The sequence below is a fragment of the Monodon monoceros genome, unplaced genomic scaffold, assembly GCF_005190385.1.
Source record: "Monodon monoceros isolate NGI ecotype Baffin Bay Population unplaced genomic scaffold, NGI_Narwhal_1 Super_Scaffold_5, whole genome shotgun sequence".
In the NCBI taxonomy this organism is placed as follows: Eukaryota; Metazoa; Chordata; class Mammalia; order Artiodactyla; family Monodontidae; genus Monodon; species Monodon monoceros.
In genome coordinates this window covers 27,022,213-27,036,715 of record NW_021703782.1, presented here as the reverse complement: position 1 = coordinate 27,036,715, position 14,503 = coordinate 27,022,213, and the positions used below count along the sequence as shown (strand labels likewise).

General features: G+C 39.8%; 1 protein-coding gene across 5 annotated transcripts in view; it reads left to right on the top strand.

The window, feature by feature from the left end:
• ERCC6L2 (ERCC excision repair 6 like 2) overlaps positions 1-9,612 on the top strand; it is a 138,694-nt gene extending 129,082 nt beyond the window's left edge. For 4 of the 5 annotated variants that reach the window (XM_029201776.1, XM_029201775.1, XM_029201777.1 and 1 more), the window contains 2 exons: positions 1,782-1,963; positions 8,526-9,612. In XM_029201776.1, coding sequence (XP_029057609.1) covers positions 1,782-1,963; positions 8,526-9,498 — 1,155 coding nt within the window. In that variant the 3' untranslated portion in view covers positions 9,499-9,612. The remainder of the gene's footprint in view (positions 1-1,781; positions 1,964-8,525) is intronic. The other variant, XM_029201779.1, reaches the window with a different exon arrangement.
• Positions 9,613-14,503: the final 4,891 nt, after the last annotated feature.

Sequence of the window (14,503 nt, the reverse complement as noted above, 5' to 3'; positions counted from 1 at the left end):
TTTCTTTCTTTCTTTCTTTCTTTCTTTCTTTCTTTCTTTCTTTCTTTCTTTCTTTCTTTCTTCCTTCCTTCCTGCCTGCCTTCCTTTTTTTACTCCTTTCCTCCTTCCTTTCTTCCCTCCTTTCCTCCTTTCTCTCTCTCTCTCTCTCTCTCTCTCTCCCTAGCATTCTGAGTAATTTTACTCTACCAGTTTATCAACTGTCATTGTAAGGCTGTGTAGCCTGCTGCTTAACCCATATTTTAAGTTTGTTTCTATGTCTATTTTTTTTCAAAACTATATTTCTTTTCTAGAATTTGTATTTGGTTCTTTCTCAGATCTGGTATTTTACAATACCCAGTTCTTCCTTTATCTTTCTGGATATGCTAATGAGTTAAAGTCTCTTTCAGATTGCTTTGTTATCTATAATTCCTCAGATATGGATTCTCACATTTGTTGTATCTGTCCACTTTCATGGCAGTGGGCTTTGTGTGTTCTTTATAGTTTTTAACTGAACGCTTCCCCCCCCGCCACATTGGAATCACAGCATTCTCTAGATTTAAAAATTGTTCCTATGTTATATTTTTGTATTCACCCCTCATTGAGATCTATGGTTTTCACTGGTTCTGGGCCAGTTTTTTATGTTGGTTTTTAGCTTATATTTTTCCATACAATGCAAGTGCTACAAAATCAGATTCCACAAATGGCACAGGCTGGGCATTCCATGTTTTCACCAGTGATTCTATCTAGAGTAACAAGGGAGCCTGTTTCTATCCTGTGCCCCCAGTTTGGGCTTTCCTAGCTTTAATTTGAAAACTGGATATCCATTTAATTCCTGCTGTGTTTTTATTTTGTTTGTTTGTTTTTTAATTCAAAGAGTTAAATCATTTCCATTTCCCCTCTACACATGGAATCCTGCAGACTAGAATTTAGGACCCTATTCCTGGGACTGCTGAGCTTCAGCTCCCACCTACCACTATGTTACTTGGCTTTGGCATCTAGAGATTTTCCTTTCTTACTTTTGAGCTCAAATATAATTTTGTTGTTGTTGTCAAATTGCATCCAATATTTCTGTTTTTGGAATAAGATGGGGACTTTCCATATACTCACCTTACCATTTTGTCAGGGAAAATGGAACCATACAGTTTAAAATTATTTTTTTCTTGACTCACTATTTTTAACAATTTGTATTATGCAAGACACCCTTAGTCTGTAAAATAAATGTGATTCTATCTGTAATTTCAACCACCTCTAGTTAACATCTTAACAATCACTAAGTAATTCTTACAACCCACTGGAGATTGAAGTAGGATTTACAAAACTAGTGTATTGCATTATTATATAAAGGTTGTTATTTCTTAAAAGTTTGCTTATATAAGATTAAATAACCGAAAGTCTGCTTAATAATATTGAGAGAAATTGCTGAATTAATTTTTTTAAACATCCCATTTTTATGCCATTATTTATATAATCATTAATTTTTATCCTTGTTTAGGAGAGTGGATGCCAGCATGTGTATCAGTGTACCCATAGTCTTGACAGTAGAAACATCATATTACCATTACTTTTATTGTAACTTTAAGAAAGGTATATCTTTAGCATATATCTTAAACAATGAAAAGAGAAACATCGCATTACTGCTACAAGTAATATCTTTTTAAAGGTCTAACAAGATCTGACAATGATATTACTTGGAGAATATGATATACTAGATTGTAAAGAATACTGGGAAAAAGTAAGACAGTCTCCTTATTTGACCAAAAATGACTGTTTTTTCAGAATTTTTGCTTTCATCCTTTTTTCAGACATATAAGGAAAAAATGAAGGGAGATACATCGTCACATACAAAGGAATGCCAACAACCAAGTGAAGGCAGCATTTCCTTTCCCCTTTACATTTCACACCCTGTAAGCCAGAAGAAGAAAAATGTCTACCGAACAGGCCAGACCACCTTCATAATTGGAGAAACACCAAAAGGGATCCGCAGGTATGTCATCTATAACAACATTGGACTTTATGAATGATTCTCAAAAGAAATATAACTACCTAGTAAAATACACAAATTATTTGAATTTTAACTATACGTGGCATCTGAATATTTCAGAGAAATATGAATTTGTACACTTTAAAAAATAAATCCCAGAATTCCCTGGTGGTCCAGTGGTTAGAGCGCTTTTGCTGTGGTGGCCTGGGTTCAGTCCCTGGTTGGGGAACTAAGATCCCACAAGCCACACAGCATGGCCAAAAAAAGAAAAAAATTCCCAAATGTTTTAGTGTTTTAAGAAGGCTAATCCCCAAATTGATAAAAAATGAAATTATTTTATATAAGTGAAATACTTAAGTGCATTATATTCATTCACTCATTGAGTATTTATTGAGCATCTAATATGCACTCAGGCACTGTGCTAGGTGCTAAATATACAGTGTAAAAAAAGAGACATAGACATAGAGCTTACAGTACAGTGGGATGGGGGTTGACATCAAACCATAAAATTTTCAAAAGTAAAAAAACTTATAAATAAATAATTATAAAATGGTGTGTTATAGGAAAAAAGTAGACAGGCCTCCTTTATAGAGAATAATGGGATCGGGAGGGATATAACTCCCTTTCTACTAGGTAGTCAGGGAAGACCTCTCTATACAAGTGACATTTAAGTTAAGACCTGAAGGATAATGAAGCAGAGAACCAAAGTAAGAACTTTCTGAAGAGGGAGGAGGTTTTGAGAGAAGACTGGTGTACTTAGTGCATAATAAATCAAGCAGAGAATGGCATGAGATGAAGGGAGAGACATAGATGGGGCTGGAGCATGCCAAGCCTTGTAGGTTATAGAAAAGAATTTGGATTTTGTTCCAACTGCAGTAGAAAGCTGTTGAAGCATGACATGATCTGATGTATGTTTCTAAAAGATTTTTCCAGCTTCTGCATGGAAGAGGGCAGAGTGGACTAGGGGAAACCATAAGGAACTAGGAGATGGTGGTTTGCAATAGAGTAGTTGCCATGGAGACAGAGCCGAATGGATAAATTCAGTTTGATGTTGAACTGTTTTTTGGTAAGGGGAGAAGACAGGATTACTCCCAATTTTCTGCCTTCAGCAGCAGACTGGATTCACTGAATGGGGAAAACTAGGAGAGACACAAGTTTGGAGTAAAAAAAAAAATCAAGAGTTCTCTTTTGATCATATTAAATTTGAGGATATAGGGAAATGTCACATGGGCAGTGGATATGCTACTCTGGGATTTGGAGACTGGAGGTGTAAATTTGGAAATTATCAGCATAGAGATTATAAAGAGATTACAGATAGTTTTTATAGCCATAGACTGTGTGGACAGCTTAGGAACAGAACACAGAGAGGAGAGGAGAAGCCCCAGTACTGAGCCTGGAGAGTGACTGTGGCCTACTGTGTAGGAGGCCCCAGTGCAAGGTCCTAAAGTCCAAGACAAGTGAGAGTTTCGAAAAGGAGGGAACACTTAACTTTACTGACTGCTGCTGAGAACCAGAATCAGAAGAAGTGGGAGAGCCCCTGGAGCTGAAGAACTCTTTGGTCACCTTTCCATGAGCAGTAGAAGTAGGCAGATGCCAGGGTGAGGTGGGCAAGCAGTGAAAGGGCAAGCCCCTGGGACTGCTTCTTAAGTTTGGATGTGGAAACTAGCAGTAGCTGGTAGCATTGTGGGATGAAGTGTAGTTTGTTTTTAAGTTGGGAAGATAATAGAACCTGTTTGTGTGTTGAGGAAAAAGACTAATAGGAAAAAACGAGATCACGCCAGAGAGGTGATAACAGAAAAAGTGAAGTCCTGGAGGCAGGAGAGGGTGGGATCCAGACCACAGGCGAAGATCTAGTCTTTGAGAAGTATTAAGAGAAAGAGATAAAGAATGGCACAGATACAGTGATATTTCCTCAATTAATTGAGAATTAAAGTCATCAGTACAGAGGGAAAGAGATTTGGGGAGAGAGAAATTACGAAAGAAGTCATTAGTGGAAGTCATAAAGTGGGAAAGCAAGCTTAGTGGGGCTAGACTTCCTGGGTGACGTTAAGTTCCTATCTGAGAGTAATTCCAGTAAAACCATCTGTGCAGTTGTGCAGACTTCATTCAGCAAGCTTCAGTTGTTCAGCTGCAGACACAGAATAGGGAAACAGCTGAGTTTTACCAGGAGAAGGAGAGAGAAGCAAGGAAGCTAAAGGATGTTTGCAAAGAAGCGATTATAAAATTGAACATAAGCTGGAAAAGGGGAGGCTGATGTTAGTGAGAAAGCAGAAGAGTCAGCAAATTGGAGGACTTGATGAGATGAAGGGTATATTCCAGCATTGCTGTCATTGGGATAATTGAGCAGTTGAACTGGAGCATGATATGATTGAATTCAGGGATTTGGAGGTTGTGCAGTTAATGGTAATGACATTAGTGGTATATGACTTTGGGAATGGGGCCTAACATGGAATCGAGTCTGTGGAGGTGAGGTCAAGAAACTGGTGGGCCAGGAGTTGGGTGGGACATCCACATGGATACTGATGTTATCAAGAATGATGGCAGGAGATGGGAAAGGAAACAACATTAATCCAGGATCTTGAGTGTTCAGTCACTATCAGGAAGCAACTAGAAAGTCAGTTAACAAGGTGGGGTGGGGATGAGAATGGTTAAGCTGGATAGCATAAACCTTAAAGAGGGGAAGGAGTTTTTAAGAAAAAACCATCTGGAAGCAGCAATGGGAAGCATGAACCCTGAGGTTTAAGGATGTGAGGTATAAGATCTTGACTTGTGAGGGCTGCAGTGGGGAGGCAGTATCAGGAGGAGACAGAGGGCCCCTTGGGCAGAAGACACAGGAGAGTTAGTAGATCATAGCCTGGTTCCAGGGGCACCGAGGAATGGTCTGGAAGGATGGGGGATTGGATTAGATCAGGGATGTAGAGACTAGCAGGGGCATGAGAAGCCAGTGGTTATATGTAACTGAGAAGTAGTGACTGAGGTAAGCAGGGAGAGGAGGCGTGGTCCACCTGGTCCTGATGACTTCTACGGACAATAGGAAAATGGCGGTTGCTCTGCGTGTTCCAGATGCTTCCCTCGGGTTTTGGCAACTCCCAGGCAACCTGTCCCTTAGCTCCTCGGGTGCTGGTGTGGCAGATTGGAGCATGCCTCTCAGGTGCCCACCGTTGCCCACAAAGGTGAACACCCCACACTGCTATAGCAACACAACTCCTCACAAACAGATTTACAACAATGATTTTGGGTAAATTGCGAGTAATTTTCCTTGGGCAATTATTTTTGCTAGGAGACCAACCATATACATTTTACCAGTCTTTAAGCACAAGTGTCTTATCCCCTTTAGCACTGCATATAAAAATAAAAGTATTAACAGTGATTAGTTTTTTGCCTCTTTTTTTTTTCTCTACTTATCCTAGGGATAAATGCCTCATGCTAAATAAAAAGGTGAAGGGTGTCTAATATTAGAATGCCAACATCTGAACTAGGGATCGGTGTCCAAACTGCTAGCACCTCTTTCCTGCTAACCATCCTAACTTTATGTGAATCAAGAATTTGTACTATGCTGTAGCCCCATGGATTATCTGAATGAAGTTTCAGTCCTACCTTCACTTCAGAAAGCTTAGACAGAAAGAACATGGTTTTAGCTGTGTTCCATCCCTTCTCCTTCAGTTCCTCGAGAAAAAAGGAGAAAAATTGAATTTTTTCCGTGATACATAAATACTCTTGATACACTTGCTGAAAGACTGAAAGATGCCTAACTTTGACTTCCTTTGCCCCACCCCTGCCCCTTTCTCTAAATGGATTATGAGTGTCTACAAAATTTTCTTCACAAAGTGGTGGCTAGCTTGTATCCCCTGGTTGTACCTTGCAATTCGTTGAGTGTTTAGAAAGACCAAGAATTACAAAAGCAAGTTTAGAAGGCAAAAATAAAATGAATTGTAATCATAGCTCATCCTGTAAAGGGCAACCACACAGCCCAGTTTACTTACATACTACTGAGGTAGAATAAGGTCTGAAGCACCTCTCCTCCCAGAGGTGACAGATTTTCAGGGTCATGGGTGAGGTCAGCACAGCAAAGGTGAAAGTACTTTGGCAACTGCTGAAACACTACCAAGTCTTGGATGAATAAAAGACATCAGCCTGTAACCCTGCCAATAACTTAATCTTCACAGCACAAATATTTATGAGAAAGGCCATGAAAATGATTCAGAGATGATTAATAAACAAAATAATGACACTTCATTACTTCATGTGAAGTTAAAACTGGAACCTTTTAAGAACATACTTGTTGCTTTCCAACCAAGAACATTGGCCATATCCAGGACAGAAATTTGGAACCTTGTTTTTGTGTTATTAACTATTCTGTTGGCAATGAGAGTGGCTGTTGATCAGGCATAGATAGTACCTGGATTTGGAACAAGTAACAGGACCAGTGTGGGGAGGACTAGAAGCCAGGGTACTCATCTGAAGCCACAAAAGAAAGTCATGAATTTGCAGCATGGATTGCCACTAAAATCAAAGGAAACACAAACTTTATATAACCTGGTCTGAGTGGCAAAAATAATAGTGGCTTTAAATAAAGCTCCTGGTTACATACATTTAAAAAAATCATTTTTTATCCTCAGGATTCTCTGTTGTATACAGGATAAAATTCAAACTTCTGAAATTGGCATACGGATCCCTCATGATTTTCAGCCTTTTTCTTGACTGATTCTCCTGCCCCTGTGTGCACCAAGTCTTCTTGCAACTGGGCCCATGCACGTTCCCTGTCTCCCTAGAAGGCTTCCTGTCTCATCTTTACCTGACTGGCTTGTGGTGACAGCAGAGAAGCCTTCCCTGCCACCTTGCCCACTACCAGCCACTGGCTTAGGTACCCCTTCTGTGGATGCCAACAGGGTGCCGTATTTACCTCCATCCTGGGGTTTATCACTCCCTTCTGGTTTGATTTTCATGTATCTGTCTCCCCCAACTAGACTATAAACTCCTTGAAAACAGGGAACTGGGGTTTGTTCACTGTTGTATAGTTTCTTTTACAGTGCCTAGCAAATAAGAGGGCTCTATAAATATTTGTTGAGTGGATAAATGAATGTTGTAAGGAAATATTATATAAAAATAGATATAATTCTACAGTCTGGGGACCTTTAATCAGCACCATCTATGGCTTTTGTTTAAAGAACATTTATAAGCATTGGGCTCTCCTGACTCACGGCCTAAACTCGGCACCAGCAAACCAATACCCTCTTAGCCCGTCTTAGTCTGCTCAGGCTGCTGTAACAGAATACCACAGACTGCGGCTTAAAAGACAGAAATTTACTTCTCACAGTACTGGAGCCTGGGAAGTCCAAGATCAGGGTGCCAGCTGATTTGGTTCCTGGTGAGAGCTCTCTCCCTGGCGTGCAGATGGCCACCTTCTCACTGTGTCCTTTCATGGCAGAGAGAGAGCTCTCTGGTGACTTTTTATGACCTCTTTTTTTTTTTTTTTTTTTTTTTTTTGGTACGCGGGCCTCTCACTGCCACGGCCTCTCCCGCCGCGGAGCACAGGCTCCGGACGCGCAGGCCCAGCGGCCATGGCTCACGGGCGCAGCCGCCCCGCGGCATGTGGGATCCTCCCAGACCGGGGCACCAACCCGTGTCCCCTGCATCGGCAGGCGGACTCTCAACCACTGCGCCACCAGGGAAGCCTTTATGACCTCTTTTAACCTTAATTACCTCCTAAAGGCCCCATCTCCAAATACAGTCACACTGGCGTTTAGGGCTTCAACTTATGAATTTGGGGGGAGGATACAGTTCAGTCCATAGAACCCTCACCTAGGGAAAGGAGCAGAGTCTAGTGCCCAGGGGTCCTAAACAACCTTTCCACTTCCATCTTAGCAGGGTTTCAGAAGGCTCATTTCCTCACATATGCATATAACAGCTTTTATTAATATCTTATACTAAGACTGAAACGCATTTCTTCAAATAGCATCTGACTATAGTGTAGCTATCTATACTGAAGTCAGATCAATACTGAAAAAGAATCTAGGTTCATCAGTTTAGAACTTTCCTTTAGGCTCATCAAAAAGTTGTGTGAAATTTCTATATTGTATCGATACTTGTGGAAGGAGAAAAGAGGAGATAGATGAAAAAAATTCCTGTCTTAATTTTTCAGCATTTTCTCTTTTCTATTTATTAAGACCCTTCTTTGACAGTTTTATTTCATGGATCTTGAATGCAATATACATTTCCAAATACAGATTATATAAATTATGATTCTTATGTAAGTCATAAATTGGCTGACTGGAGTAGCAGCATGCTGGGATCACACAATTCCCAGGAAATACCTGATAGTATAAGTCAGAATAACTTAAAAAGCTGGTAATTTCATGAGCTAGAATATTTTTTTCAGTAGTGTAAGGAAAGAGATCACATTCTCCTAAGTGCAAAATGCATGTTCATTATGGAACTAAGCTAATATATGCTAAAGGAATACTATTGCATTGCTTTGTTGCTACATAGCATAACACTGAAGACAAGCTCTTTAAAAATAAAATGTAATAAAAATAACCACTGGTTTTGTTCATTAAATCTTCAGAAAACAATTTGAAGAAATGGCTTCTTATTTTAAGTTGTCTCCTGTAAAGGAATTTGCTAAACATATAACTAATGCCACATCAGAAGAACGACAGAAAATGCTAAGAGACTTCTATGCTTCTCACTATCCAGAGGTAAAAGAATTTTTTGTGGATTCCCCTTCAGAATTCATTAAATCTGCCCATGAGGAAGGAGAGAGAGTCAGGAATCTGTCTGAAAAAAGAGAGTCTCTTATAAAAGAAAGGGTGTCAGATTCTGTAACTTTGTCATTTAAAAATTGTACCAAAAAATTTTCTCAAATTTGCAGCCCAAAAATATATAAACAAAAATCGATTAAGTTTCAAAATCACAGTTTCCATAGAGAAGAGGTGCTTTCTAATGATGTGGAAACTAAGAAATTACCTGTAAGCTCTACCCAAGAGACGAACAGTGGGAAAAACAGCCAAGCATCCAAAGATACTGTAGCATCCTGTTTCCTGAACAGTAAGTCTGGAGCGTATGAGTTGGAAAAGTTGGAAAATACCATGAAAAACCGACAGGATCTCACAGGATTGGGTGTTTCAAGAAATGAACCCTTTTTCAAAGTGGAAAACAAAAAGATAGAAAATCCAGTGTTAGAAAACACTTCTGTGGTAAGCTTACTTGGTGACACCTCTATTCTTGATGACCTCTTTAAAAGTCACGGGAACAGTCCCACACGACTGCCAAAGAAAGTTCTTTCAGGGCCCATGGAGAAAGCAAAACAGAGACCAAAAGATTTCTGGGACATCTTGAATGAACAGAATGACGAGAGTCTTAGTAAACTCACCGACTTGGCAGTAATAGAGACTCTGTGTGAAAAAGTGCCTTCTGCTGCATCCTCCAAAAGGAAAGAGGATCTTGAAGCTCCTCTTTGGAAATCAAATGAGAAATTTTTGTGGAAAAAATTTAACTCCAGTGATACAGATGAAAGCACAACTAATACCCAAGAGTAATACATAAACATACAAATAAATTACCACAACCAGTGAATTTCTGCCATCAATGTTTACAATACCGTATTCCACACTAATTATGTTACACAGTTGTCAACATATATTTTTAATAAACTCTTGCTCTAGGGCTTTCTTTTTAAGTCTAATATGTTATCATGTGTTGGTTTTCCTTGATAGCTGATTTGATCTTTTAAAAAAATATGATTGTATTATAGTATAAACCTCTTTTATGAAATGGAAAATATTCTGGATTTGTTATCAGGAGACCTGGGGTATCTCTCTTACTGTATAATTATGTGACCTTAGATAAGTCATTTTGGCTGGTGTGCAGCCATTTCCTAATATGAAAGATGAAGGGCTTGAACTTGATCCACATGAGCGTCCTTCCAGTTTAAAAAAGGTTTGTTTCACTCTCCTAGATTCCATTAAGTCATAGCCCAAATTATGCTCAGCCCCCAAATCAAATGTATACTAATGATATCATGTACTACTATTAAGAAACTGTTTATACAAAAGTAATAACTAGTACTGAATACATGATGTATATTAAAATAGTAAGCTTATAAACTGCTCAAAATCAGAGGGGTAAGTTGTATAACTTTATGATATATGATGCTGAAGTAATACAATTATTATCATTAGCCACAGAACACCAATGCGTCAACTTTTTGTACAACTATATAAAGCTTTGTATAGTACTTTTGCACTTTTTTAAATATGAGTCAATGAGAAAACATTTGATTTTATTTAAAACTCTTATATTTTGTTGAACTTAACTTATATAGTTTATAACCAATGGAATGTGCTTGTTGTTGAATTCACTTATTTGGAAACATTCACTCAGCCCCTATGGGTGCTATGCTAGGAGCTCGAGATGTACAGGCGAGGCACTGCTACCAGTAAAACAAAGGAAACCATATGTATAAAGAGTCGGGTCTGTAAAGCCCCTGGCATCATGCCTGGCACATGGTAGCAGGACCTGAGGCTTCTACTGACCCACACGCAGATACACTGTGGCAACTTTCCCTCAGTTGAACCGGCAGGGCTATGATGAGAGGAAATGTCCAGAAAATAGCAGTGAACCAGGAAATGGTGGTGCTCAGAGATCACTGTGAATTGTTACTGTATTGAGGGGAGGGGGCCTTTGGAGTACCCAGCCATTGCAGTGTGGAGCCGTTGCTCAGAAATGGGGAAAAAAAGAAAGAAAATCTTTTCTTAAGGGACTGAATGGCCAAGTATGTTTTTCTCTAGGGCAGTGTTGAGAGCTGTGAAATATATATTATTTCATGACCCAGTACATGTGTTAATACATATATATGAATGAAATAAAATGTTTATGAAATAATATTTACCGTTAAGTCATGCAACATATTTTGGCATTTTCTCTTCTATTGCACTTTTGGCTCTTGTGTATGTATGTTTTTTAATGCTTTCATAACCCACTAAGTTGATTTCATGACCCACTAATGACTGGGAACCACAGTTCAAAAAATTCTCTGTTTTAGGTTATATAGACTTAGTCTTTTTTTTTTTTTTTTTTTTGGCTGCTCGCAGCTGAATTGTGTCCAGACTTATTAGATGCTACATTTCACCACCAGGATCTTGCTACAAAATGAATGTGCTGTGCAGTGTGTGATAGACTTGACATACAAATGTTGTTAGACTGCTGTGGGGTCAGCTGTACGAGGAGCTCAGAAAGAAAGTAGATACATCTTCATCAGACAGTAGGGTTCAGTCATTTTAATCAAAGTGTATCTTTCATAAAATAAAGTACCTTTTAATTTTTTTACATACACATGACCTTAGAAACATAAAATGATGTTCATACAAATATTAGCCCTATACACTTCAAATGTAATTAAATGCTATTTAATTTTAGATTTTTCTCAGTGCTGGTCAAAATGGGAGCAGAAGTACAGATCTGGAGTTTAAAAATTAGTTTCCAACAGATGTCAGTGAAATGTTTGTCATAATTATCATGTAGGAATGGTTTGCCAAGCAGAGTATGAGGTTCAGTATAGAAAGGAGCCAGTCAGAACGTTCCAGAAGGGTAACTGTGAGGGTTGACCTTCCTTGCAGTGGAGCAGTGGGAAGATTTGGTTCAACTATTGATGAATGTGAGAACAGACACTGTCATAAGAATCCTTCCTTCCCCACTCCACTAGTGTCACGCCACCAAGTTCTCCCAACTAAGAAGGTGACCACAGGCAAATCCCAGGGTTTCTTTCGGCATCAGTTTCCCCTTTAAATTTGAGATGGACTGGATCATTAGTGTTCATTTTTTTAAGCAAACGAACTCTACCATAATTAGAGGCTCAATTATTTATAACAATTAAAATGGAGGTCTGTTGATTCAAGCAGCACCCCTGTGGCTCCATGGAGCATTAGTTTGAAAACGACAGGGATGAAATCATTGCTAAAAAATCTTCCAACTTCAAGTTTCCATGAATCTATTTGCCACAATCTGTATTTTTTACTTCTCTTCAAAGCAACAATAGAGTTTCTGGCTGCTAGCACTCAAAACGTAATTATCAATATTGGAAACTGAGGCAAGATTCTGTGAGACCGTTGCACTTGAACTCTTCAGAGTTCCCTTCAAGCCCTGAAACCACTTCTTTGAGTAAATTAACATTATCTGCAAGCAGTGTGGCTGCCCCTAAGTGTTCAAGGTGAAAGAGCCTTAGTTTGCAGAGATGAGTTGGTGATAAACTTTTCATCCATAGAAAATGAGAAAGCCAAGGACAGTATAGGGTTGTTTTTAAAGTTGAATGTGCAGTTTTAGGATTCTGAAGTTATCCTTCCTTCATGATATAAAATAGTCATCTTTTATGAAATGATAGCATATCATAATTTTTCGCCTATTTCATTGTCCTTGATATAAAAATTGATAACCATATGTCAGTTCCCAAGTTTTGACATTTACTAGTCTATAAAATCGAAAAGAATGGGTTCACTGTCGGCCTCAAAGGTCATTTTTCACATATGAGGCAATAGAGCTCCACGGTCACTATGTCATAAACCCAGTTAACAGTGGGTCCAGAACCCACCAAAGATGTCAGTGAACCTATAAGATCCTATAAGATGCATCCGCCTTCAAAGAACCCAGAGTGCAGAGCACTTTTTAGGCTCCTCACCTAATTCTCATTTAATCATCACTGATGTGGTCTTGCTTCCCAGTTCTGTCACCACCTTCTTTTGCAAAGCATCCTCCACCCAGCGCTTCTGGAGGGCCTTAAAGGGAAGGTTCGCAAGCTGAGGAACAGGTCTTGGCACTGGTGACACTGCATTTGCCCTGGGTGACAGCCCCATGCACTGCCCTGTCTCCACACCTCCCCTAGTGCTGGCTCCATGTGGTGTTTGTGGCAGGTGGAAAGAACACCGTTGCCTCACAGGATCTTGCAGAGTATTAAGTATGAAAACAGCCACTTGGGTGTTTACTCTCTGCCCCTAGGGGGAGAGACTCAGACTGACCTTCCCTTCAGAAGTCTAAGTCTGTGTGGTCCCCAGCCCTGAAGTGGCAAGTCACAACTACCTGCAGAGGCTTTTCCACACACGGGTGCCCAGGTCCCTCCCCAGAAGATTCTAGTTCAGAAGGTCTAGAATTCAGCATAGATACCCATTTTTATTTTTAAAGTTTCACAATAATTCTGATATGTTAATGTTTTGTCTGAGACTTTGTTGCTGGACAGGACTCACTTGACCTCTCCAGTGAGACCCGCAACCCACGTGAAGCCAGTGGGCATTCAACTGAACTCACACTGGAGCCATCCTGTATTTTTTTTAGGCCCCAAAGTGGTTGTTATGTTTCCATAAAAATACCCACACACAGAATTGTTTCTCTGATTAAACTTTACCAAAAGTACTTTATTTATTTTTACTGTAGTTTAACAATTTTTGTGGTAATATTTATCCCCTAAATTTCCAAATTTAAGACCAATCTTATTTCTATGAGCATGATGCCCTTATGTCACTGACATGGATAATGCCCAATGGACATTCTTGGTTTTGTACTGCTTTCTCTTATAGTTAAAAATCAAGAATGCCTCTTTAGGGCTTCCCTGGTGGCGCAGTGGTTGAGAGTCCGCCTGCCGATGCAGGGGACACAGGTTCGTGCCCCGGTCCGGGAAGATCCCACGTGCCGCGGAGCGGCTGGGCCCGTGAGCCATGGCCGCTGAGCCTGCGCGTCTGGAGCCTGTGCCCCGCAACGGGAGAGGCCACAACAGTGAGAGGCCTGCGTACCGCAAAAAAAAAAAAAAAAAAAAAAGAATGCCTGTTTCTACAGATGTCTTTTTGGGCCCCTTCCTCTCATTGAAAGAAATAACTGAAACTCAATTTATATTGTTTATATATTTAAGCAAGGGGGAAAGTGTGCATCTTGGATGTATAGGAAATCTTGGAATTTCCTATACATCTCTAAGGAAACTCCAGTGAGTCCTCTTGTCAAATATGAGTTTTTGTCCCCCTCCCCATATCTTTTAACTTTGGGTTTTTCTTTATTTTTTGTAAAGTGAGGCATGCCTCTGGACTGAAAGATGGACTTCAAAAGAAGCCTCATAATAGCTAATTCATATATATTTTCTTCTTTCCTAAAGCCATTATAAAAGTATTGATAAAAACAACAAAATATCTTAATTTTTCAAAACATAAATGTCAACATGTGGTCATGGGAACTTCTGATTTTACATGATCAGAGTCTGCCTGCCCTGCCCATCTGCCAGCATCCTCACTATGCTTCCAACAGTCAACTCTGTCTCACTGTCTCAGCCAGTACTCACCGCCTTCCTGACCCAGTGACAATGCCCTGAGTGGCCTCCCTTCAGCACTGCCTGGCAAAACCCCAGGATTTTTCCAGGTCAGTCCTTACCCACCCCTCCCTGGCCCCAAGTATCCTGCTCACCAGTTATCAGTGGAGCCCCTAATACCCTGCCCAGCAACCTAATAGCTTCCCCTCCTCAATCAGCTTTCCCCACTTTCCTCAAACACTACATCAAACCTGCATCTCAGA